A 27,965-nucleotide genomic window follows, 5' to 3' on the forward strand; every position below is an offset into this window, starting at 1 on the left:
CTTCACAGTAAATGGGATATGGCATCTGTAACTTCACATTAATTTGCCAGGTGGCTGACCACTCCAGTGAACTGGATCCCCAAGTAACAACTTATTCTTATAGCACTGTGCGTAAATCTATTTGATTATATTATGGTTTTTATCCCTCAGATTAGAAATGTCGAGACAAATCAGTGTTTGGACAATATGGCAAGGAAAGAAAATGAAAAAGTTGGTATTTTTAACTGCCATGGAATGGGAGGAAACCAGGTAAATTTGCTTTCTGTACAGTATTTAAGAGCGTGCCTCAGGCTCCTGTTCTGTAAATACTAAAGATTTGGTATGTATGGATTTTTCTTTAACAATGTTCGAGTTTAATTACTAAATAAATCTTTATTCTCTGTGGTTCGTTATATAGTACCACAACCTTTCACACAACTTAAATATTTACTGTTTGCAAACTTTGTCTGCAGCTTCGACACTAATAAAGTCAATTAACATCCTACAAGGTGGCATTGTTTCTACGAGAATGCTTTTAACTGTGTATCTTTAATGTTTTTTCAATCCTAACTCCAAACATTGCCTGTTGGTTCTGGGAAATATATATTTTCTTCATAATAAGTATAAGGTAATATAATGGTGATAGTCTACAACTTTCTTCATGGATTACAGCATATTGTAAAAAGAAAGAAAACCTAAACACACTGTTTAACCACTTAAGTGAAAAAAAACATTCCCCACAAAAGTGCTCTGAAATTGTTGGGTATTAATTTTATCACTTAATAAAGTTTAAAAAGTAGTTTTAATAATATAATATATTAAATAAATATATATATATATATATATATATACTGTATATATATTATATATATATATATATATATATATATATATATATATTATACAATTAAATAAATTCCCACCACCCCATTGGCAGCAGACCTCCCAGTGTCTTAAATCCTAGTAGTACCCCCAGAGCCCCCTTTAGTAATGGTGGGGAAAAATTTGTTACAAACCAATCCACCACCACCACTACCATTAAGAGCTGCTTTTTTTGTACCCCCCTCCTCCTACCCTGTAGTCAATGTATTTTTTTATTATTATTTTATCCCCACTCCAGCACAGTTTAACTTTATTTTACCCCTTTGCCACCCCTACTGGTGATTGATTCCCCAGTGGGTACACCCCCCCCCCCCCCAACCGCAATGGGTGTATTACACACACAGAGTGCAGCAGAGCGTGAAGTCCCCCATGCTGCAGCTAATCTCTGCACATGCCAGCCGCACAGTATTCTGGGGTGCTATTCTGGCTGTGATGTAGACGGTCAGAGTCCACTTAATCACTGCAGGGCATCCGGGCAAAACACATCTCTTAATCTACAAGCCAGGGCACACAGTGACCTGGCCAGGTATCGTTATCCAGGCTCTGGTCGCATCACATGCGACTATGCCAGTCAGGGTATTAAGGCACTTCAGATAGGTAATGAAAAAGACAAGTGCTGTATTCCGTGTTCATATTTGTATTTGTCACTTTCACAGCATTACACAGTCAAGTAAAGATAATCTTCAAAATTCCACTTATTGCCTTACAAGTAGCCTATTTGTCTTTAGGGGTCTATTTACTAAGCCTTGGAGAGAGATAAAGTAGACTGAGAAAGTACCAGCCAACCAGCTCCTAACTCATTTTTTAAATGCAGCCTGTAACATGGTAGTTAGGAGCTGATTGGCTGGTACTTTATCTCCATCCATTTCTCTGGCAGGGTCCACAGGTTATCCACAGGATAACAATGGGATATGATGAAGCGACAGCGGATTTGCACCAATCAGTCAAAGCTTTCCGGCCTCCCAGCATGCAACGTGCCCGTCCATATATCCCCGCCTCCTAGCTCAGGCAAATCAGTTTTTTGTTTGGTGAGACAGGAGTCGGACCATGGTCAGAGGGCTGCTGGTTTTTAGCAGCCCTAAGCTTTCTTATTTTATTTTTATAGTCTTACGATTTTTTCAGAGCTGTCTTTCTGAACAGCGTCTTATACGTACCTTAGAAAGAGTCACTCCAACAACTCTCCGCCGGGTCGCGACAACCCTTACCCACAAGTACAGTGCTGTTTCAGCGGGCGTCTGTTTCGGATATACTAGCAGGTCCAACAGGCATTACTAGGCTGTGGCCGGAGCACGAGGAGAAGGTAAGGTATTGGTTCCGCATAGAAGGGGAATACGGACACAGCCGCACTGTTTTGGGAAGAGACTACCAGTCGCTGACGCGCTGCTACACCGGGTGCACCAGCGCTAAGGCCTTAGGAATCAGAGGCTCCAGGAATAATATGAGGCCGCGATCCCTGGGGTTGATGTCAGCAGTGGGGAGTCAGATGCTGTTCTGGTCGCCCCTCCCCCGGTTCATGACCAGTTTCCTCGGAGTCTCCCGCCATAAACGGTTTCCTGCTTCCGTCTCAGACGCTGTATATGAAGGGGACCCAGTCACAGCATAGGTGGCTGTATGACTGGTGCGTCTGTGTCCACTGAGCGTCTGTGTTCACTATAGGTTCATGGAGTGGCAGTGTACACTAGTAGCGTCTGGATCCACTCAGCGTTCGCTAATGTATTGATCGGTCCTGGAAGTGAGATCAGTCTCCCCACTCTAGTTAGTACAGGTAATACAGCACTAAGTCTCTATCTACCCTTTTGAGTATGAATAGTTCGATAAGTGCCTATTGCATATGAGTCTGTATACATTTACGGTTGTTTCTTTCGCAATGCATATGAATACGTTAGATCTGTTTAAACATGATTCAGTAATATGTTCTCCTATATACTTAAAATGTAGTTGTAGTTGATGATGTGCTCATATTGCTTAATATACTAATGTATAACATGCGACTGCTAGTGTGATTGCTGACTTTATTTCTGTCAGTTTTGTTTTATTCCGATCCTCAATGCTGGTGCATGGGTAGGGTCGGATTGTATGTCACTTTAAGAAGCTTAAAGTGATTACAGTCACAAATTGTGTAGTACACTGTGGAAGTGTTGATTATTTATCATGTCTAAAAGCGGCAAATGTGAGAAAGGTACACTCACAGCAACACCAACACTCATATCATGTTTGTCTTGCAAAGCTGTGTTATCCTCTCAGGACCTGATTCAGATACAGATGGATCCACCTTGGGCTATGTTTGCACAGACTTTATCCATTATAGCTGAACGGATAATTCATCCCGCTCCTGTACCAGGCATAGGTTACACTTTTAACCATGTACATGCAGCTCCCCACCTATGGTGTATCACTTCCTGCAGCAGCCTCTCAATAGAAACAAGCTTATAAGACGATGGTAAGTAAATCTTCACGCTCACAGGCTACACATGATTCAGATGAGGATTAATCGGAAGATGAAAGCTCAATTAATTCTACTTCGTCATACGAAGTGTATATAGCTGAGTTAATTAAAACAATGAAAGGCATGCATTGCTTTATCCTTAGAGGATTCAGCAGAGCTTGTGTTAAAAACCAAGGCACCTGTGTTTAAACGTCTTAAAACAGTTAAGACTGAGTTTCCAGGGTCTGATCAGCTGACAGAAATCATGGAAGAGGCTTGGGCTATGCCCAATAAGAAATTTAGAATTCCTAAGAAATGGAATTCCAATTATCCTTTTCCAGCTGGGGATTGTTTAAACATGGAGGTGGCTCCTAAAGTGTATACGCATGTAATTCGATCAGTGCGAAAATCTACATTAACTTTGCCTTCAACATCATTAAATGATGTCACGGATAGGAGAGGGGTTGGTTTTCTAAAAAACATTTTTTCCCTGTCTGGGGCAGTCATAAGGCCAGCCATGGATTCAGCTTGGTTGGCAAAGGCAGTGGCTGCCTGGGCTGATGCATTAGAGGCGAATTTCTCTGACGTCCTAAGTGGATGCTGGGGACTCCGTCAGGACCATGGGGATTAGCGGCTCCGCAGGAGACAGGGCACAAAACTAAAGCTTTAGGATCAGGTGGTGTGCACTGGCTCCTCCCCCTATGACCCTCCTCCAAGCCTCAGTTAGGTTTTTGTGCCCGTCCGAGCAGGGTGCAATCTAGGTGGCTCTCTTAAGGAGCTGCTTAGAAAAAGTTTTTAGGTTTCTTATTTTCAGTGAGTCCTGCTGGCAACAGGCTCACTGCATCGAGGGACTTAGGGGAGAGAAGTTCAACTCACCTGCGTGCAGGATGGATTGGCTTCTTAGGCTACTGGACACCATTAGCTCCAGAGGGAGTCGGAACACAGGTCTCACCCTGGGGTTCGTCCCGGAGCCGCGCCGCCGACCCCCTTGCAGATGCTGAAGATTGAAGGTCCAGAAACCGGCAGCAGAAGGCTTTTCAGTCTTCATGAAGGTAGCGCACAGCACTGCAGCTGTGCGCCATTGTTGTCACACACTTCACACCAACGGTCACGGAGGGTGCAGGGCGTTGCTGGGGGCGCCCTGGGCAGCAATGTATAATACCTTATTCTGGCTAAAAATACATCACATATAGCCCCTGGAGGCTATATGGATGTATTTAACCCCTGCCAGGTCTCAGAAAAACGGGAGAAGAAGCCAGCCGAAAAGGGGGCGGGGCCTATTCTCCTCAGCACACGGCGCCATTTTCCCTCACAGAAATGCTGGTGGGAAGGCTCCCAGGCTCTCCCCTGCACTGCACTACAGAAACAGGGTTAAAACAGAGAGGGGGGGCACTTATTTGGCGATATGTATATATATATTTCTCTATCGTCCTAAGTGGATGCTGGGGTTCCTGAAAGGACCATGGGGAATAGCGGCTCCGCAGGAGACAGGGCACAAAAGTAAAGCTTTTACAGGTCAGGTGGTGTGTACTGGCCCCTCCCCCTATGACCCTCCTCCAGACTCCAGTTAGATTTTTGTGCCCGGCCGAGAAGGGTGCAATTCTAGGTGGCTCTCATAAAGAGCTGCTTAGAGAGTTTAGCTTAGGTTTTTTATTTTACAGTGATTCCTGCTGGCAACAGGATCACTGCAACGAGGGACAGAGGGGAGAAGAAGTGAACTCACCTGCGTGCAGGATGGATTGGCTTCTTGGCTACTGGACATGAAGCTCCAGAGGGACGATCACAGGTACAGCCTGGATGGTCACCGGAGCCACGCCGCCGGCCCCCTCACAGATGCTGAAGCAAGAAGAGGTCCAGAATCGGCGGCTGAAGACTCCTGCAGTCTTCTTAAGGTAGCGCACAGCACTGCAGCTGTGCGCCATTTTCCTCTCAGCACACTTCACACGGCAGTCACTGAGGGTGCAGGGCGCTGGGGGGGGGGGCGCCCTGGGAGGCAAATGAAAACCTTTAAAAAGGCTAAAAATACCTCACATATAGCCCCAGAGGCTATATGGAGATATTTACCCCTGCCTAAATGTACTAAATAGCGGGAGACGAGCCCGCCGAAAAAGGGGCGGGGCCTATCTCCTCAGCACACGGCGCCATTTTCTGTCACAGCTCCGCTGGTCAGGAAGGCTCCCAGGTCTCTCCCCTGCACTGCACTACAGAAACAGGGTATAACAGAGAAGGGGGGCAAAATAAATGGCAATATATTAATATAAAAGCAGCTATAAGGGAGCACTTAATCATAAGGCTATCCCTGTCATATATAGCGCTTTTTGGTGTGTGCTGGCAGACTCTCCCTCTGTCTCCCCAAAGGGCTAGTGGGTCCTGTCTTCGTATAGAGCATTCCCTGTGTGTCTGCTGTGTGTCGGTACGTGTGTGTCGACATGTATGAGGACGTTATTGGTGTGGAGGCGGAGCAATTGCCAAATATGAGGATGTCACCTCCTAGGGGGTCGACACCAGAATGGATGCCTTTATTTGTGGAATTACGGGATAGCGTCAACTCGCTTAAGCAGTCGTTTGCCGACATGAGGCGGCCGGACACTCAATTAGTGCCTGTCCAGGCGCCTCAAACACCGTCAGGGGCTGTAAAACGCCCCTTGCCTCAGTGGGTCGACACAGACCCAGACACAGGCACTGATTCAGGTGGTGAAGGTGACGAATCAACCGTATTTTCCAGTAGGGCCACACGTTATATGATTTTGGCAATAAAGGAGATGTTACATTTAGCTGATACTACAGGTACCACTAAACAGGGTATTATGTGGGGTGTGAAAAAACTACCAGTAGTTTTTACCGAATCAGAAGAATTAAATGACGTGTGTGATGAAGCGTGGGGTGCCCCGATAAAAAACTGCTAATTTCAAAGAAGTTATTGGCTTTATACCCTTTCCCGCCAGAGGTTAGGGAGCGCTGGGAAACACCTCCTAGGGTGGACAAAGCGCTAACACGCTTATCAAAACAAGTGGCGTTACCCTCTCCTGAGACGGCCGCACTTAAAGATCCATCAGATAGGAGGATGGAAAATATCCAAAAAGGTATATACACACATGCAGGTGTTATACTACGACCAGCTATTGCGACTGCCTGGATGTGCAGTGCTGGGGTAGTTTGGTCAGAGTCCCTGATCGAAAATATTGATACCCTGGACAGGGACAATATTTTACTGTCGTTAGAACAAATAAAGGATGCATTTCTTTATATGCGTGATGCACAGAGAGATATCTGCACACTGGCATCACGGGTAAGTGCTATGTCCATTTCGGCCAGAAGAGCTTTATGGACACGACAGTGGACAGGCGATGCGTAGAGGAGTTATTTGGGGTCGGTCTATCGGATTTGGTGGCCACGGCTACGGCCGGGAAATCCACCTTTCTACCTCAAGTCACTCCCCAACAGAAAAAGGCACCGACCTTTCAACCGCAGCCCTTTCGTTCCTTTAAAAATAAGAGAGCAAAGGGCTATTCATATCTGCCACGAGGCAGAGGACGAGGGAAGAGACAGCAACAGGCAGCTCCTTCCCAGGAACAGAAGCCCTCCCCGGCTTCTACAAAAGCCTCAGCATGACGCTGGGGCTTCGCAAGCGGACTCGGGGGCGGTAGGCGGTCGTCTCAAGAATTACAGCGCGCAGTGGGCTCACTCGCAGGTAAATCCCTGGATCCTGCAGATAATATCTCAGGGGTACAGGTTGAAATTAGAGACAGAGCCACCTCGCCGTTTCCTGAAGTCTGCTTTACCAACGTCCCCCTCAGAAAGGGAGACGGTTTTGGAAGCCATTCACAAGCTGTATTCTCAGCAGGTGATAGTCAAGGTACCTCTTCTACAACAAGGGAAGGGGTATTATTCCACTCTTTTTGTGGTACCGAAGCCGGATGGCTCGGTAAGGCCTATTCTAAATCTGAAGTCCTTGAACCTGTACATAAAGAAGTTCAAGTTCAAGATGGAGTCACTCAGAGCAGTGATAGCGAACCTGGAAGAAGGGGACTTTATGGTATCCTTGGACATCAAGGATGCGTATCTCCACGTTCCAATTACCCCTCACACCAGGGGTACCTCAGGTTCGTTGTACAAAACTGTCACTATCAGTTTCAGACGCTGCCGTTTGGTTTGTCCACGGCACCTCGGGTCTTTACAAAGGTAATGGCCGAGATAATATTTCTTCTTCGAAGAAAAGGCGTATTAATTATCCCATACTTGGACGATCTCCTAATAAGGGCAAGGTCCAGAGAACAGCTAGAGATGGGTTTAGCACTATCTCAAGAGGTGCTAAAGCAGCACGGATGGATTCTGAATATTCCAAAATCCCAATTAATGCCGACAACTCGTCTGCTGTTCCTGGGGATGATTCTGGACACAGTTCAGAAAAAGGTTTTTCTTCCCGAAGAAAAAGCCAAGGAGTTATCTGACCTGGTCAGGAACCTCCTAAAACCAGGAAAGGTGTCTGTACATCAATGCACAAGAGTCCTGGGAAAAAATGGTAGCTTCTTACGAAGCAATCCCTTTCGGCAGATTCCATGCAAAGGGATCTGTTGGACAAATGGTCAGGGTCGCATCTTCAGATGCACCTGCGGATAACCCTGTCGCCGAGGACAAGGGTATCCCTTCTGTGGTGGTTGCAGGAGGCTCATCTATTGGAGGGCCGCAGATTCGGCATGCAGGATTGGATCCTGGTGACCACGGATGCCAGCCTGAGAGGCTGGGGAGCAGTCACACAGGGAAGAAATTTCCAGGGAGTGTGGTCGAGCCTGAAAAAGTCTCTTCACATAAGCATTCTGGAACTAAGAGCAATCTACAATGCTCTAAGCCAGGCGGAACCTCTGCTTCAAGGAAGACCGGTGTTGATCCAGTCGGACAACATCACGGCAGTCGCCCATGTAAACAGACAGGGCGGCACAAGAAGCAGGAGGGCAATGGCAGAAGCTGCCAGGATCCTTCGCTGGGCGGAGAATCACGTGATAGCACTGTCAGCAGTATTCATCCCGGGCGTGGACAACTGGGAAGCAGACTTCCTCAGCAGACACGACCTTCACCCGGGAGAGTGGGGACTTCATCCAGAAGTTTTCCACATGCTATTAAACCGTTGGGTAAAACCAATGGTGGACATGATGGCGTCTCGCCTCAACAAAACACTGGACAGGTATTGCGCCAGGTCAAGAGATCCGCAGGCAATAGCTGTGGACGCGCTGGTAACACCTTGGGTGTACCAGTCGGTATATGTGTTTCCTCCTCTGCCTCTCATACCAAAGGTATTGAGGATTATACGGCAAAGAGGAGTAAGACTAGTGGCTCCGGATTGGCCAAGAAGGACTTGGTACCCGGAACTTCAAGAGATGGTCACGGACGATCCGTGGCCTCTACTTCTGAGAAGGGACCTGCTTCAGCAGGGTCCTTGTCTTTTTCAAGACTTACCGCGGCTGCGTTTGACGGCATGGCGTTTGAATGCCAGATCCTAAAAGGAAAAGGCATTCCAGAAGAAGTCATTCCTACCTTGATAAAGGCAAGGAAGGAAGTCACCGCGAAGCATTATCGCCGTATTTGGCGAAAATATGTTGCGTGGTGCGAGCAGCGGAGTGCTCCGATGGAGGAATTTCAACTGGGTCGTTTTCCTACATTTCCTGCAATCAGGATTGTCTATGGGTCTCAAATTGGGATCTATTAAGGTTCAAATTTCGGCCCTATCAATATTCTTCCAAAAAGAATTGGCCTCAGTCCCTGAGGTCCAGATTTTTATCAAAGGAGTACTGCATATACAGCCTCCTGTGGTGCCTAAGGTGGCACCGTGGGATCTAAATGTAGTTTTAGATTTCCTCAAATCCAATTGGTTTGAACCACTAAAGAATGTGGATTTGAAATATCTCACATGGAAAGTGACTATGTTACTGGCCCTGGCTTCGGCCGGGAGAGTATCTGAACTGGCGGCTTTGTTTTATAAAAGCCCTTATTTAATTTTCCATTCGACATAGGGCAGAGCTGCGGACGCGTCCGCATTTTCTCCCTAAGGTGGTATCAGCGTTTCACCTGAACCAGCCTATTGTAGTACCTGCGGCTACAGACGACTTGAAGGACTCCAAGTTGTTGGACGTTGTCAGAGCCTTAAAAATATACATTTAAAGGACGGCTGGAGTCAGAAAATCTGACTCGCTGTTTATACTGTATGCACCCAACAAGTTGGGTGCACCTGCTTCTAAGCAGTCGATTGCTCGTTGGATTTGTAACAAAATTCAACTTGTACATTCTGTGGCAGGCCTGCCACAGCCTAAATCTGTTAAGGCCCATTCCGCAAGGAAGGTGGGCTCATCTTGGGCGGCTGCCCGAGGGGTCTCGGCATTACAACTCTGCCGAGCAGCTACGTGGTCAGGGGAGAACACGTTTGTAAATTTTTACAAATTTGATACCCTGGCAAAGGAGGACCTGGAGTTCTCTCATTCGGTGCTGCAGAGTCATCCGCACTCTCCCGCCCGTTTGGGAGCTTTGGTATAATCCCCATGGTCCTTTCAGGAACCCCAGCATCCACTTAGGACGATAGAGAAAATAAGAATTTACTTACCGATAATTCTATTTCTCGGAGTCCGTAGTGGATGCTGGGCGCCCATCCCAAGTGCGGATTATCTGCAATACTTGTACATAGTTATTGTTAACTAATTCGGGTTATTGTTTAGGAAGCCATCTTTCAGAGGCTCCTCTGTTATCATACTGTTAACTGGGTTTAGATCACAAGTTGTACGGTGTGATTGGTGTGGCTGGTATGAGTCTTACCCGGGATTCAAAATCCTCCCTTATTGTGTACGCTCGTCCGGGCACAGTACCTAACTGGAGTCTGGAGGAGGGTCATAGGGGGAGGGGCCAGTACACACCACCTGACCTGTAAAAGCTTTACTTTTGTGCCCTGTCTCCTGCGGAGCCGCTATTCCCCATGGTCCTTTCAGGAACCCCAGCATCCACTACGGACTCCGAGAAATAGAATTATCGGTAAGTAAATTCTTATTTAAAATGCTATAAGGGAAAAACACTTATATAAAGGTTGTCCCTGTATAATATAGCGTTTTTGGTGTGTGCTGGCAAACTCTCCCTCTGTCTCCCCAAAGGGCTAGTGGGGTCCTGTCCTCTATCAGAGCATTCCCTGTGTGTGTGCTGTGTGTCGGTACTTGTGTGTCGACATGTATGAGGACGATGTTGGTGAGGAGGCGGAGCAATTGCCGGTAATGGTGATGTCACTCTCTAGGGAGTCGACACCGGAATGGATGGCTTATTTAAGGAATTACGTGATAATGTCAACACGCTGCAAGGTCGGTTGACGACATGAGACGGCCGGCAAACCAATTAGTACCTGTCCAGGCGTCTAAAACACCGTCAGGAGCGTTAAAACGTCCTTTTTACCTCAGTCGGTCGACACAGACACGGACACTGACTCCAGTGTCGACGGTGAAGAAACAAACGTATTTTCCTTTAGGGCCACACGTTACTTGTTAAGGGCAATGAAGGAGATGTTACATATTTCTGATACTACAAGTACCACAAAAAAGGGTATTATGTGGAGTGTGAAAAAACTACGTGGTTTTTCCTGAATCAGATAAATTAAATGAAGTGTGTGATGATGCGTGGGTTTCCCCCGATAGAAAATTATTGGCGGTATACCCTTTCCCGCCAGAAGTTATGGCGCGTTGGGAAACACACCTTAGGGTGGATAAGGCGCTCACACGCTTATAAAAACAAGTGGCGTTACCGTCTCCAGATACGGACGCCCTCAAGGAGCCAACTGATAGGAGGTTGGAAAATATCCTAAAAAGTATATACACACATACTGGTGTTATACTGCGACCAGCGATCGCCTCAGCCTGGATGGGCAGCGCTGGGGTGGCTTGGTCGGATTCCCTGACTGGAAATATTGATACCCTTGACAGGGACAGTATTTTATTGACTATAGAGCATTTAAAAGATGCATTTCTATATATGCGAAACTCTGGCATCAAGAGTAAGTGCGATGTCCATATCTGCCAGACGATGTTTATGGACACGACAGTGGTCAGGTGATGCAGATTCCAAACGGCACATGGAAGTATTGCCGTATAAAGGGGAGGAGTTATTTGGGGTCGGTCCATCGGACCTGGTGGCCACGGCAACAGCTAGAAAAATCCACCTTTTTTACCCCAAGTCACATCTCAGCAGAAAAAGACATAGTCTTTTCAGCCTCAGTCCTTTCGTCCCCATAATATCTGCCCAGGGATAGAGGTAAGGGAAGAAGACTGCAGCAGGCAGCCCATTCCCAGGAACAGAAGCCTTCCACCGCTTCTGCCAAGTCCTCAGCATGACGCTGGGGCCGTACAAACAGGTGCGGTGGGGGGTCGTCTCAAGAGTTTCAGCACGCAGTGGGCTCACTCGCAAGTGGACCCCTGGATCCTACAAGTAGTATCCCAGGGGTACAGATTGGAAATTCGAGACGTCTCCCCCTCGCAGGTTCCTGAAGTCTGCTTTACCAACGTCTCCCTCCGACAGGGAGGCAGTATTGGAAACAATTCACAAGCTGTATTCCCAGCAGGTGATAATCAAAGTACCCCTCCTACAACAAGTAAAGGGGTATTATTCCACACTATATTGTGGTACTGAAGCCAGACGGCTCGGTGAGACCTATTCTAAATGGAGTCACTCAGAGCAGTGATAGCGAACCAGGAAGAAGGGGACTATATGGTGTCCCTGGACATCAAGGATGCTTACCTCCATGTCCAAATTTGCCCTTCTCACAAAGGGTACCTCAGGTTCGTGGTACAAAACTGTCACTATCAGTTTCAGACGCTGCCATTTGGATTGTCCACGGCACCCCGGGTCTTTACCAAGGTAATGGCCGAAATGATGATTCTTCTTCAAAGAAAAGGCGTCTTAATTATCCCTTACTTGGACGATCTCCTGATAAGGGCAAGGTCCAGAGAACAGTTGGAGGTCTGAGTAGCACTATCTCAAGTAGTTCTACGACAGCACGGGTGGATTCTAAATATTCCAAAATCGCAGCTGTCTCCGACGACACGTCTGCTGTCCCTAGGGATGATTCTGGACACAGTCCAGAAAAAGGTGTTTCTCCCGGAGGAGAAAGCCAGGGAGTTATCCGAGCTAGTCAGGAACCTCCAAAAACCAGGAAAAGTGTCAGTGCATCATTGCACAAGGGTCCTGGGAAAAATGGTGGCTTCTTACGAAGCGATTCCATTCGGCAGATTTCACGCAAGAACTTTTCAGTGGGATCTGCTGGACAAATGGTCCGGATCGCATCTTCAGATGCATCAGCGGATAACCCTGTCTCCAAGGACAAGGGTGTCTCTTCTGTGGTGGCTGCAGAGTGCTCATCTACTAAAGGGCCACAGTTATGCATTCAGGACTGGGTCCTGGTGACCACGGATTCCAGCTTGAAAGGCTGGGGAGCAGTCACACAGGGAAAAAATTTCCAGGGAGTGTGATCAAGTCTGGGGACTTCTCTCCGCATAAATATACTGGAGCTAAGAGCAATTTACAATGCTCTAAGCTTAGCAAGACCTCTGCTTCAAGGTCAGCCGGTATTGATCCAGTGGGACAACATCACGGCAGTCGCCCACGTAAACAGACAGGGCGGCACAAGAAGCAGGAGGACAATGGCAGAAACTGCAAGGATTCTTCGCTGGGCGGAAAATCATGTGATAGCACTGTCAGCAGTTTTCATTCCGGGAGTGGACAACTGGGAAGCAGACTTCCTCAGCACGACCTCCACCCGGGAGAGTGGGGACTTCATCGAGAAGTTTTTTCCACATGATTGTGCACCGTTGGGAAAGACCAAAGGTGGACATGATGGCGTCCCGCCTGAACAAAAAACTGGACAGGTATTGCGCCAGGTCAAGAGACCCTCAGGCAATAGCTGTGGACGTTCTGGTAACACCAGGGGTGTACCAGTCGGTGTTTGTGTTCCCTCCTCTGCTTCTCATACCAAAGGTACTGAGAATTATAAGACGTAGAGGAGTAAGAACTATACTCGTGGCTCCGGATGGGCCAAGAAGGACTTGGTACCCGGAACTTCAAGAGATGCTCACAGAGGACTCAGGGCCTCTGCCGATAAGAAGGGACTTGTTTCAGCAAGTACCATGTCTGTTCCAAGACTTACCGCGGCTGCGTTTGACGGCATGGCGGTTGAACGCTGGATCCTAAGGGAAAAAGGCATTCCGGAAGAGGTCATTCCTACCCTGGTCAAAGCCAGGAAGGAGGTGACCGCACAACATTATCACCACATGTGGCGAAAATATGTTGCGTAGTGTGAGGCCAGGAAGGCCCCACGAAGAAATTTCAACTCGGTCGATTCCTGCATTTCCTGCAAACAGGAGTGTCTATGGGCCTCAAATTGGGGTCCATTAAGGTTCAAATTTCGGCCCTGTCGATTTTCTTCCAGAAAGAATTGGCTTCAGTTCCTGAAGTCCAGAAATTTGACAAGGGAGTACTGCATATACAACCCCCTTTTGTGCCTCCAGTGGCACTGTGGGATCTCAACGTAGTCCTGGGATTCCTCAAATCACGTTGGTTTAAACCACTCAAATCTGTGGATTTGAAATATCTCACATGGAAAGTGACCATGATGTTGGCCCTGGCCTCGGCCAGGCGAGTGTCAGAATTGGCGGCTTTGTCTCACAAAAGCCCATATCTGATTGTCCATTCGGACAGGGCAGAGCTGCGGACTCGTCCCCAGTTTCTCCCTAAGTTGGTGTCAGCGTTTCATCTGAACCAGCTTATTGTGGTACCTGCGGCTACTAGAGACTTGGAGGACTCCAAGTTGCTAGATGTTGTCAGGGCCCTGAAAATATAGATTTCCAGGACGGCTGGAGTCAGGAAAACTGACTTGCTGTTATCCTGTATGCACCCAAAAAACTGGGTGCTCTTGCTTCTAAGCAGACGATTGCTAGTTGAATGTGTAGTACAATTCAGCTTGCACATTCTGTGGCAGGACTGCCACAGCCAAAATATATAAATGCCCATTCCACAAGGAAGGTGGGCTCATCTTGGGCGACTGCCCGAAGGGTCTCGGCTTTACAACTTTGCCGAGCTGCTACTTGGTCAGGGGCACACCCTGGCTGAGGAGGACCTGGAGTTCTCTCACTCGGTGCTGCAGAGTCATCCGCACTCTCCCGCCCGTTTGGGAGCTTTGGTATAATCCCCATGGTCCTGACGGAGTCCCCAGCATCCACTTAGGACGTCAGAGAAAATAAGATTTTACTTACCGATAAATCTATTTCTCGTAGTCCGTAGTGGATGCTGGGCGCCCATCCCAAGTGCGGATTGTCTGCAATACTTGTACATAGTTGTTACAAAAAAAAAAAAAAATCGGGTTGTTATTGTTGTGAGCCGTCTGTTCAGAGGCTCCTACGTTTGTCATACTGTTAACTGGGTTCAGATCACAAGTTATACGGTGTGATTGGTGTGGCTGGTATGAGTCTTACCCGGGATTCAATATCCTTCCTTATTGTGTACGCTCGTCCGGGCACAGTATCCTAACTGAGGCTTGGAGGAGGGTCATAGGGGGAGGAGCCAGTACACACCACCTGATCCTAAAGCTTTAGTTTTGTGCCCTGTCTCCTGCGGAGCCGCTAATCCCCATGGTCCTGACTGAGTCCCCAGCATCCACTACGGACTACGAGAAATAGATTTATCGGTAAGTAAAATCTTATTTTTTCAATATCTTCTAGAGAGCAAAAATCCCATATAGTATATATAAAACAGGCTGCAATGTTCTTTAAAGAAGCAGCATTGAATATGGGTACTATTGCCTCCAGGGCATCAGCTTCAACAATAGCTGCTCGCAGAGCAGTTTGGCTACGTGCGTGGAAAGCTGATTAAGAATCTAAGCAGGTTTTGGAATATTTGCCCTTTTCTGGAGATATTTTTTTTTATAAAGAATTCACAGATATTCTGGAGTCAGAAGCAGACTCCAAGAAGGTCAAGTTTCCATCCACATACAATTTCAAACCTAAAGTTCAGGCTTTTCTGCCCCCTCGGTCTCAAGGAAAAGATAAAGGAAAAAGTGATGGCAAGCAGCCCCAATACAATAAATCTGGTAAGACTAAAAAACATTGGGCTACCAGTGGAACGGTTGGGAAAACAGATAAGCCATCAGCCTGATGGTGCGGACCTCCTATTGGGGGACCCCAGGGTGGGGGGCCGACTTCTTCAGTTTGCACAGATCTGGTAGCAATCTACAGCAGATGCCTGGGTGCAGAAAGCGGTATCTCTAGGTTATGATTTTGCCTTCAAGATGCACCCTCCTCGAAGGTTTTTTTTGAACCAGCCTGTCTCGAGTAGAGACGAAGGCCAGGGCTTTGTTAGAGGCAGTTCAGAAATTGCTTCAGTCAGGAGTAGTCATTCCAGTTCCTCCTGCACAACGATGACAGGGTTTTAACTCCAACCTGTTTTTAGTTCAGAAGCCAAATGGGTAATTTCGGCCCATTCTCAATCTCACAGTACTGAACAAATACATTTGGGTACCTCTGTTTCACATGGAGACGTTATGTTCCATCATTTTGGCCATGGAACCAGGGTATCCCTGGATATACAGGATGCTTACCTACATGTTCCTATAGCACTGTCCCATCAGTGCTATTTCAGGTTTGCAATCCTTCAACAGCATTTTCAGTTCCAGGCCCTACCTTTAGCCACAGCCCCCAGAGTATTTACCAAGATTATGGTGGTAATGGCAGCTTATCTCCGCCAGCAGGAGATAAGAATATTTCCATACCTCGACGATCTTTTTATCCTGGCACAGACGCAGGAATTGCTCTTATGTCATCTACAGCAGACAATCACGTGTCTGCAGAACCACGGGTGGCTCATAAATTGTGCAAAATCGTCTCTGGTTCCGTCACAGCGAATGACTCACTTGGGGGCTGTACTGGATTCAAGTCTTCAGAGAGTAATTTTACCTCTGAACAAGATATCCAAGGTTCAGTCAAGGGTTCAGGACTTGTTACACAGTCAAAAGGTATCCAGTCACACATCAATGCGCGTTATGGGTTTGATGGTGTCAACATTCGACATAGTGGAGTATGCACAATTCCACTTGAGGCCTCTGCAGCGTCTGATTCTTGCCAAATGGAATGGGTTGCATCAGACGATAAAAACACAGACTATGGTTCTTATGATATAAGTAAGAAAATTATTAGCCTGGTGGCTACAGACATCCCATCTGGACAAGGGGATGTCCTTTTGGATATCAGATTGGAAAATTATGACGACATATGCCAGTCTCCAGGGCTGGGGAGTAGTGTCAGGAAGGTTATGTTTTCAGGGGCAATGGACCAAGGAAGAAAATTGCCTGCCAATAACTATATTGGAACTTCTGGCCATATATATGGTACTGATTCAGGCAAAGGACATTCTTCGGGGAAAACCAGTCCAGATCTGCTTAGACAATGCGATGTCAGTAGCGTATCTCAACCAACAGGGAGGAACTCGCAGCCGAAAAGTGATGAAGGAGGTAACTTGCATACTAAAGTGGGCAGAACTTCATCATCGAGCCTTGTCCGCAGTGTTCATTCCGGGAGTCCTAAACTGGGAAGTGGACTTTCTCAGTCGACACGCCATTCAGGCAAGCGAATGGGCTCTACACCCGGAGATCTTCCAGACTCTAGTCGACAAGTGGGGGTTGCCAGAGATAGATCTCATGGCATCCCGTCTGAACAACAAAGTGCTCACATACGGATCAAGAACAAAGGATTCTAGAGCGACCTTTGTGGATGCCCTGTCGGTGAGATGGGACTTTCCTCTGGCTTATGTGTTTTCTCCAATCACCCTATTACCTAAGGTGGTGTGAAAGATAAAGCAAGGAAAAGGTGCCGTGATTCTAATAGCTCCGGCTTGGCCCAGAAGTCATTGGTACACAGATCTGCTTAGGATGTCGATGGATGTTTCATTTCTGCTTCCTCAACGTCCAGATCTACTGATGCAGGGTCCTTGTTATCACAGACATCTGGATCGACTATCTTTGACGGCGTGGCTCTTGAAACCTCTACTCTGAGTCAAGAGGATTCTCACAACACGTAATTCAGACTATGCTCAGAGCAAGGAAACCTTCCTCAGCTCCCATGTATCACTGAATATGGCAAACCTATATTTATTGGTGCAGTGAACGGAAAATGGACCCTAAGTCTTTCAGAGTTTCCAGGGTCTTAGCATTCCTTCAGGCAGGAATGGATAAAGGTTTGAAGGTGGCTTGCTTGAAAGTTCAAGTGTCGGCATTGACTGTATGGTTCCAAAGAAAATTGCCAATTTCTCTTACGTCCTAGAGGATGCTGGGGACTCCAAAAGGACCATGGGGTATAGACGGGATCCGCAGGAGACATGGGCACACTAAAAAGAATTTGACTGGGTGTGAACTGGCTCCTTCCTCTATGCCCCTCCTCCAGCCTTCAGTTAGATTCTGTGCCCAGGAGTGACTGGACACACACTAAGGGAGCTCTACTGAGTTTCTCTGGAAAAGACTTATGTTAGGCTTTTTTATTTTCAGGGAGACCTGCTGGCTACAGGCTCCCTGCATCGTGGGACTGAGGGGAGAGAAGTCAGACCTACTTCTTCTTAGTTAAGGGCTCTGCTTCTTAGGCTTCTGGACACCATTAGCTCCAGAGAGTTCAATCACTTGGTGCGCCTAGCTGCTTGTTCCCGGAGCCGCACTGTCACCCCCCTCACAGAAGCCAGAAGAAAGAAGCTGGGTGAGTATTAGAAGAACAGAAGACATCAGACGGCAGAAGACTTCAGTAACGGTACAGCGCAGCGGTAGCGCTGCTCTCCATTCTCCCACACACATCACCAAAGGCACTCACAGGGTGCAGGGTGCTGGGGGGGAGCTCCCTGGGCAGCAGTTACTGAGGGTCAATTTAACTGTCAGAAGGCATATTCGGTGCCCGGGCACCGTATACAATACCCTTGCCAGTATAATAAATTCAAATTTGAGCGGGACTACAGCGCACCGGGAAGGGGTGGGGCTTAGCCGCACACCTCACCAGCACCATTTTCTCTTTGCAGAGACGCTGGCCCAGACCTCCAGGCTCCTTACAAGTAACAAGGGAGCAAAGCGGGGTGTGTGGGGGAGGGGGGGGGGAGTGGCACATGCAATTTGGTGCTTTTTATCTTTATATTACAGCGCAAACCACATATATTATTTATTTGTAGTATATGGGCGCTGGGGTGTGAGCTGGCATACTCCTTCTGTGTTTCTCTCTACAGGCTTCCCTGTTGGTCTGTCCCCTTGATTTGGCCGGTGTGAGTGTGGGTGTGTCGATACTATGTGTCGACATGTCTGAGGCTGAGTGTTCCTCCCCGGAGGAAGTTACTGGAGGCGCAGAAAAAGATTTTGGAATGGCTCTGTCAGCACAGCCGACTGCTGATTGGGTGAATATGTTGAGTACACTGAATGCAAATGTGGCTTTATTGTCTAAGAGGCTGGATAAATCTGATTCTCAGACACAAACATGGAGGAAATCCATGGAGGACGCTTTGTCTCAGGTACAGACCCCCTCAGGGTCACAAAAATGTTCATTTACCCAGATGGCACATACAGATACCGACACAGACTCTGATTCCAATGTCGATTTCAATGAGGCTACTTTACATCCAAGGGCAGTTAGGAGTATTCAGTACATGATTGTGGCTATTAAAGATGTTTTACATATCTCTGAGGAACCTGCTGTTCCAGACAACAAGGGTTTGCTTATTTAAAGGGAAAAAGCCTGAGGTGAAGTTTCCCACCTCTCATGAACTGAACGCTCTTTGTGAAAAGACTTGGGAGTCGCCTGACAAAAGGTGGCAGATTCCCAAGAGAATTTTTATGGCATATCCTTTCCCCTCTGACGACAGGAAAAAATGTGAGTCGTCTACCAATGTGAACAAGGCTCTATCCCGATTGTCCAAAAAGGTGGCGCTTCCGTCTCCTGACACGGCTGCTCTCAAGGATCTGGTGGATCGCAAACTGGAGACGATATTGAAGGCCATTTTCGTTAATACTAGTGCATTGCTCAGACCTGCTGTGGCGTCGGTATGGGTGAGTAGTGCTATTGCTAACTGGGCTGATAATTTGGCTTCTGATATGGATACCCATGATAAGGATAACATTCTTTCTCTGACGTCCTAGTGGATGCTGGGTACTCCGTAAGGACCATGGGGAATAGCGGGCTCCGCAGGAGACTGGGCACTCTAAAAGAAAGATTAGGTACTATCTGGTGTGCACTGGCTTCTCCCTCTATGCCCCTCCTCCAGACCTCAGTTAGAATCCGTGCCCGGCCCGAGCTGGTTGCACACTAGGGGCTCTCCTGAGCTTCTAGTAAAGAAAGTATTTGTTAGGTTTTTTTATTTTCAGTGAGATCTGCTGGCAACAGACTAACTGCTACGAGAGACCAAGGGGAGAGAAGCGAACCTACCTGCGTGCAGCTAGCTTGGGCTTCTAAGGCTACTGGACACCATTAGCTCCAGAGGGATCGAACACAGGCCCAGCCTCGGTCGTCCGGTCCCGGAGCCGCGCCGCCGTCCCCCTTGCAGAGCCAGAAGCAAGAAGACGTCCTGAAAATCGGCGGCTGAAGACTCCGGTCTTCATTAAGGTAGCGCACAGCACTGCAGCTGTGCGCCATTGCTCCCTATGCACACCACATACTCCGGTCACTGATGGGTGCTGGGGGGGGGGGGGGCCCTGGGCAGCAATTAGAGTACCTTACATTGGCAAACAGCACATAATATAGTCTAACAAACTATATATGTGCAAAAATCCCCTGCCATAATATAAATATAAGAGCGGGAGAAGTCCGCCGAGAAAGGGGCGGGGCTATCTCCCTCAGCACACTGGCGCCATTTCCTCTTCACAGCTCCGCTGGAAGACAGCTCCCCAGGCTCTCCCCTGCAGTTTCCAGGCTCAAAGGGTAAAAAAGAGAGGGGGGGCACTAAATTTAGGCGCAAACTGTATATGTAAAGCAGCTATAGGGAAAATCACTTTGTGTTAGTGTAAATCCCTGATTATATAGCGCTGTGGTGTGTGCTGGCATACTCTCTCTGTCTCCCCAAAGGACTTGGTGGGGTCCTGTCCTCAGTCAGAGCATTCCCTGTGTGTGTGCGGTGTGTCGGTACGGCTGTGTCGACATGTTTGATGAGGAGGCTTATGTGGAGGCGGAGCAGGTGCCAATAAGTGTGATGTCACCCCCTGCGGGGTCGACACCAGAATGGATGGATATGTGGTAGGTTTTACACGACAGTGTCAACTCCTTGCATAAAAGGTTCGATGACATAACAGCTGTGGGACAGCCGGCTTTTCAGCCAGTGCCTGCCCAGGCGTCTCAAAGGCCATCAGGGGCTCAAAAATGCCCGCTACCTCAGATGGCAGACACAGATGTCGACACGGAGTCTGACTCCAGTGTCGACGAGGACGAGACTAATGTACATTCCACTAGGGCCATCCGTTGCATGATTACGGCAATGAAAAATGTGTTGCACATTTCTGACATTAACCCAAGTACCACTAAAAAGGGTATTATGTTTGGGGAGAAAAAGCAACCAGTGGTTTTTCCCCCGTCAGATGAGTTGAATGAAGTGTGTGAAGAAGCGTGGGCTTCCCCCGATAAGAAAATAGTGATTTCTAAAAAGTTACTGATGGCGTACCCTTTCCCGCCAGAGGACAGGTTACGTTGGGAGACATCCCCGACGGTGGATAAGGTGCTCACACGCTTGTCAAAAAAGGTGGCACTGCCGTCTCAGGATGTGGCCGCCTTAAAGGAGCCTGCGGATAGAAAGCAGGAGGCTATCCTGAAGTCTGTATATACACACTCACTTACTATACTGAGACCTGCAATTGCTTCAGCTTGGATGTGTAGCGCTGCAGCAGCTTGGTCCGATACCCTGTCAGAAAATATTGATACCCTCGACAGGGATACGATTTTGCTAACCATAGAGCATATTAAAGACGTAGTTTTATATATGAGAGATGCACAGAGGGATATTTGCCGGCTGGCATCTATAATTAATGCAATGTCCATTTCTGCCAGGAGAGTATTATGGACTCGGCAGTGGACAGGTGATGCTGATTCTAAAAGGCACATGGAGGTTTTGCCTTATACGGGTGAGGAATTGTTTGGGGATGGTCTCTCGGACCTTTTATCCACAGCAACAGCTGGGAAGTCGCCATTTTTACCTCAGGTTCCCTCACAGCCTAAGAAAGCACCGTATTATCAGGTACAGTCCTTTCGGCCCCAGAAAGGCAAGCGGGTCAAAGGCGCTTCCTTTCTGCCCAGAGGCAAGGGAAGAGGGAAAAAGCTGCACCAGACAGCCAGTTCCCAGGATCAAAAATCTTCCCCCGCTTCCTCTAAGTCCACCGCATGACGCTGGGGCTCCACAGGTGGATCCAGGTGCGGTGGGGGCGCGTCTCCGGAACTTCAGCGACCAGTGGGCTTGCTCACAGGTGGATCCCTGGGTTCTGCAAGTAGTATCACAGGGATACAAGCTGGAGTTCGAGGCGACTCCCCCTCGCCGTTACCTCAAATCAGCCTTGCCTGCTGCCCTCAGAGAAATGGAGTTAGTACTGGCGGCAATTCACAAGCTGTATCTTCAGCAGGTGATAATCAAGGTACCCCTCCTTCAACAAGGACGGGGTTACTATTCCACAATGTTTGTGGTACCGAAACCAGACGGTTCGGTGAGACCCATTCTAAATTTGAAATCCTTGAACATTTATATAAAAAAGTTCAAGTTCAAGATGGAATCGCTCAGGGCGGTTGTTGCAAGCCTGGAAGAGGGGGATTTTATGGTGTCATTGGATATCGAGGATGCTTACCTGCATGTCCCCATTTATCCACCCCACCAGGAGTACCTCAGGTTTGTGGTACAGGACTGTCATTACCAATTCCAGACGTTGCCGTTTGGTCTGTCCACGGCACCACGGGTATTTACCAAGGTTATGGACGAAATTATGATGCTCCTCCGGAAGAAGGGAGTCATGATTATTCCGTACTTGGACGATCTCCTTATAAAGGCGAGGTCCAAAGAGCAGTTGCTAGTCAGCGTAGCACTATCTCAGGAAGTGCTGCATCAGCACGGCTTGATTCTGAATATCCCAAAGTCGCAGCTGATTCCTGCGACGCGTCTGCTGTTCTTGGGCATGATTCTGGACACAGAACAGAAGAAGGTATTTCTCCCGGAGGAGAAGGCCCAGGAATTATCATCTCTGGTCAGGGACCTCCTGAAACCAAAGCAGGTGTCACTGCATCACTGCACGCGAGTCCTGGGAAAGATGGTAGCTTCTTACGAAGCAATTCCCTTCAGCAGGTTCCATGCAAGGATCTTCCAGTGGGATCTGTTGGACAAGTGGTCCGGATCGCATCTCCAGATGCATCGGTTAATCACCCTGTCCCCGAGGGCCAGGGTGTCTCTGCTGGGGTGGCTGCAGAGTGCTCAACTGCTCGAAGGCCGCAGATTCGGCATACAGGACTGGGTCCTGGTGACCACGGATGCAAGCCTCCGAGGTTGGGGGGCAGTCACCCAGGGAAGAAACTTCCAAGGACAATGGTCGAGTCAGGAAACTTCCCTACACATAAATATTCTGGAACTAAGGGCCATTTACAACGCCCTGAGTCAAGCAGAACCCCTGCTTCAAAACCAACCGGTTCTGATTCAGTCAGACAACATCACAGCGGTCGCCCATGTAAACCGCCAAGGCGGCACAAGAAGCAGGGTGGCAATGGCAGAAGCCACAAGGATTCTTCGATGGGCGGAGAATCACGTGATAGCACTGTCAGCAGTGTTCATTCCGGGAGTGGACAACTGGGAAGCAGACTTCCTCAGCAGGCACGACCTCCACCCGGGAGAGTAGGGACTTCATCCAGAAGTCTTCCAGCTGATTGTAAACCGTTGGGAACGGCCACAGGTGGACATGATGGCGTCCCGCCTCAACAAAAAGCTAAAAAGATATTGCGCCAGGTCAAGGGACCCTCAGGCGATAGCTGTGGACGCTCTAGTGACACCGTGGGTGTACCAGTTGGTTTATGTGTTCCCTCCTCTTCCTCTCATACCCAAGGTACTGAGGATAATAAGAAGGAGAGGAGTAAGAACTATACTCATTGTTCCGGATTGGCCAAGAAGAGCTTGGTACCCAGAACTTCAAGAAATGATCTCAGAGGACCCATGGCCTCTGCCGCTCAGACAGGACCTGCTGCAGCAGGGGCCCTGTCTGTTCCAAGACTTACCGCGGCTGCGTTTGACGGCATGGCGGTTGAACACCGGATCCTAAAGGAAAAGGGCATTCCGGAGGAAGTCATTCCTACGCTGATTAAAGCTAGGAAGGATGTGACCGCAAAACATTATCACCGCATATGACGGAAATATGCTGCTTGGTGTGAGGCCAGGAAGGCCCCAACGGAGGAATTTCAGCTGGGTCGATTTCTGTACTTCCTACAGTCAGGGGTGACTATGGGCCTCAAATTGGGTTCCATTAAGGTCCAGATTTCGGCTCTGTCGATTTTCTTCCAAAAAGAACTGGCTTCACTGCCTGAAGTTCAGACATTTGTTAAAGGAGTGCTGCATATTCAGCCCCCTTTTGTGCCTCCAGTGGCACCTTGGGATCTCAACGTGGTGTTGGAATTCCTAAAGTTGCATTGGTTTGAGCCACTTAAAACCGTGGAGCTAAAATATCTCAAGTGGAAAGTGGTCATGCTGTTGGCCTTGGCTTCAGCCAGGCGTGTGTCAGAATTGGCGGCTTTGTCATGTAAAAGCCCTTATCCGATTTTCCATATGGATAGGGCGGAATTGAGGACTCGTCCCCAATTTCTTCCTAAGGTGGTATCAGCGTTTCATTTGAACCAACCTATTGTGGTGCCTGCGGCTACTCGGGACTTGAAGGATTCCAAGTTGCTGGACGTAGTCAGGGCCCTGAAAATCTATGTTTCCAGGACGGCTAGAGTCAGGAAAACTGACTCGCTATTTATCCTGCATACACCCAACAAGCTGGGTGCTCCTGCTTCAAAGCAGACTATTGCTCGCTGGATCTGTAGCACGATTCAACTTGCACATTCTGCGGCTGGACTGCCGCATCCTAAATCTGTAAAAGCCCATTCCACGAGGAAGGTGGGTTCTTCTTGGGCGGCGGCCCGAGGGGTCTCGGCTTTACAACTTTGCCAAGCTGCTACTTGGTCGGGTTCAAACACTTTTGCAAAATTTTACAAGTGTGATACCCTGGCTGAGGAGGACCTTGAAATTGCTCATTCGGTGCTGCAGAGTCATCAGCACTCTCCCGCCCGTTTGGGAGCTTTGGTATAATCCCCATGGTCCTTACGGAGTACCCAGCATCCACTAGGACGTCAGAGAAAATAAGAATTTACTCACCGGTAATTCTATTTCTCGTAGTCCGTAGTGGATGCTGGGAGCCCGTCCCACGTGCGGACACTCTGCAATACATGTATATAGTTATTGCTTAACTAAAGGGTTTTTCTCTGACGTCCTAGTGGATGCTGGGAACTCCGTAAGGACCATGGGGAATAGCGGCTCCGCAGGAGACTGGGCACAAAAGTAAAGCTTTAGGACTACCTGGTGTGCACTGGCTCCTCCCCCTATGACCCTCCTCCAAGCCTCAGTTAGATTTTTGTGCCCGGCCGAGAAGGGTGCACACTAGGGGCTCTCCTGAGCTTCTTAGTGAAAGTTTAGTGTCAAAGTCAGAAAAATATCTCTATACACACTGCCATATTTGCACCTCATTCTGGTCCGCGCTGCGCATGCGTGCGCTCTCCCGTGCGTGCGCATACTCACAGTCGCGGGCACCCGCAGGCGCACGGTATGCGTATTTACGGTAGAGTTTATGTGATCGTAGCGTGCGACTCAATCGTTACATATTTTCAGTAATAATGTATTTTGTAGATCATGGTCCCTTTGATAGATTCTGAAAGTTTAGTTAACATAGCATGTTCCTGAACAGAGAGATCCCTCTTTGTTTGATACGAAGGGTCAGACAGGAGTAATACAGTGGTGTTTAGTATCCATCGGAAGAATATTTAATTAGCAATATTCCGGTGTTGGTTTGAAGCGGATCAATCGCTCGTGCGAATAGTTATGGACATAAGAAGTTTATGAACATTTACTTTATTTGCACTTTGTTACCCATGCGGCGGGAAACCCAGTTTCCCTCCCACCTGAGCTGTTGGAAATAGTCACAGCCCACCTGTATGAATCAACCTATGACCTTTTGTTATAATGCGAGGAGGAATTCCTGTGTCCAATGAACAATGAGATTGTAGGGACCATTGAATTGCATTGTGTGTGGAGCATAAATAGAAAGGCCGATCACATCCAGCTCTCACTCTCTTCAACGGTTCTCATTGCTGATAATCGGGAGCTGGATATCGAGGCGCATGCGATTGTTTCCTTTGTGCGTAAGTGTTTCTCCGCAACCATATTGATCTTCTTGTTATTATGAGCCATTTCTCTCTCTCTTCTCTTTCTCTCTTATTTTCCCTTAGGTAGTAATTGTATTGTATTTCCTGTGTAGTTATCTGGTTAGGTAGTCTATGTTATATTGTAGTGTATGATTTGTATTTGTATTAATTCTTTTGCAAGTATATCATTCAAAATATATATATCTTAGGCGTTGGACCCTAAGCCCAGGTATCTGTGTATTTCTTATAGTGTCTAGTATTCTCAGAGCGTCGGTGACGCTCAAACAGCTTTTAAGTTAATAAGGTTACACTAGGTTGCATCTACACCCTATCTCTACACTAAGGTTTTACAGCATATTACATTGTTTCTGGTTTAGATATAAAGGTTTAACATGGTGAGCGTCAGCGCCGCTCGTGATCTCCTCGTGGTCTTGAGCGTCCGCTACGCTGATAGCGTAGCATTACGGTAGTCGCTCACCTATAAGTGTGCCCGATACCAACAGCGTATTCTCATGAGCGTCTGTATCGCTCGAGCAGCCCGCTCCCGATACAGCGTCCGTTACGCTATAGTGTACCATTACGTTAGTCAGCAGCCAATAGCGTGCCTGCCTGTGATCTCTTGGCCGTGAGCGAACGTGACGCTTGAGCGTCTCGACTACGGCTAAGCGATTGTTACGCAACGAGCGTACCCTTACGGTACTTCATACGTAAATAGCGTACAGTGTTCTTAGACCTCACAAAGGGTTTTTATATACGATAAATATTCAGCTTTATCATTAGTTTTAGGTTTTTTATTTTCAGTGAGACCTGCTGGCAACAGGCTCACTGCATCGAGGGACTAAGGGGAGAAGAAGCGAACCTGCCTGCTTGCAGCCAGCTTGGGCTTCTTGGCTACTGGACACCATTAGCTCCAGAGGGACCGAACACAGGCCCAGCCTCGGAGTCCGGTCCCAGAGCCGCGCCGCCGGCCCCCTTACAGAGCCAGAAGCAAGAAGAGGTCCGGAAAATCGGCGGCAGAAGACATCAGTCTTCACCAAGGTAGCGCACAGCACTGCAGCTGTGCGCCATTGCTCCTCATACACACCTCACACTGCAGTCACTGAGGGTGCAGGGCGCTGAGGGGGGGCGCCCTGAGCAGCAATAAAAACACCTTGGCTGGCAAACATACATCACATATAACCCCCAGGGCTATATGGATGTATTTTAACCCCTGCCAGAATCCATAAAAATGCGGGAGAAAAGTCCGCAAAAAAGGGGCGGAGCCTATCTCCTCAGCACACTGGCGCCATTTTCTCTCACAGCTCCGTTGGAGGGAAGCTCCCTGGCTCTCCCCTGCAGTTACTACACTACAGAAAGGGGTTAAAAAAGAGAGGGGGGCACTAATTAGTAGTGCAGTATTAATAAAATAGCAGCTATAAGGGGAAAAACACTTCTATAAGGTTATCCCTGTATATATATATAGCGCTCTGGTGTGTGCTGGCATACTCTCCCTCTGTCTCCCCAAAGGGCTAGTGGGGTCCTGTCCTCTATCAGAGCATTCCCTGTGTGTGTGCTGTGTGTCGGTACGATTGTGTCGACATGTATGAGGAGGAAAATGGTGTGGAGGCGGAGAAATTGCCTGTAATGGAGATGTCACCCCCTAGGGAGTCGACACCTGAGTGGCTGAGCTTATGGAAGGAATTACGTGACAGTGTCAGCTCTTTACAAAAGATTGATGACATGAGACAGCCGGCTACTCAGCCTGTGCCTGTCCAGGTGTCTCAAAAGCCATCAGGGGCTCTAAAACGCCCGTTACCTCAGATGGCAGATACAGACGCCGACACGGATACTGACTCCAGTGTCGACGATTAAGAGACGAATGTGACTTCCAGTAGGGCCACACGTTACATGATTGAGGCTATGGAAAATGTTTTACATATTTCTGATAATACCAGTACCACTAAAAAGGGTATTATGTTGGGTGAGAAAAAACTGCCTGTAGTTTTTCCTGCATCTGAGGAATTAAATGAAGTGTGTGATGATGCGTGGGTTTCCCCCGATAAAAACTGTTAATTCCTAAAAAGTTATTAGCATCATACCCCTTCCCGCCAGAGGATAGGGCACGTTGGGAAACACCCCCTAGGGTGGATAAAGCGCTCACACGCTTGTCTAAACAGGTGGCACTACCGTCCCCGGATATGGCCGCCCTTAAGGAACCTGCTGACAGAAAGCAGGAAAATATCCTAAAAATGTATATACACTCACACGGG

General features: G+C 48.1%; 1 protein-coding gene across 3 annotated transcripts in view; it reads left to right on the plus strand.

Moving 5' to 3' along the window:
- Positions 1–27,965, plus strand: part of GALNT1 (polypeptide N-acetylgalactosaminyltransferase 1) — a 673,496-nt gene that overhangs the window by 616,427 nt on the left and 29,104 nt on the right. For all 3 annotated transcript variants that reach the window (XM_063922716.1, XM_063922715.1, XM_063922717.1), the window contains one exon: positions 151–249. In XM_063922716.1, coding sequence (XP_063778786.1) covers positions 151–249 — 99 coding nt within the window. The remainder of the gene's footprint in view (positions 1–150; positions 250–27,965) is intronic.

Source organism: Pseudophryne corroboree, chromosome 5 (assembly GCF_028390025.1).
Source record: "Pseudophryne corroboree isolate aPseCor3 chromosome 5, aPseCor3.hap2, whole genome shotgun sequence".
In the NCBI taxonomy this organism is placed as follows: Eukaryota; Metazoa; Chordata; class Amphibia; order Anura; family Myobatrachidae; genus Pseudophryne; species Pseudophryne corroboree.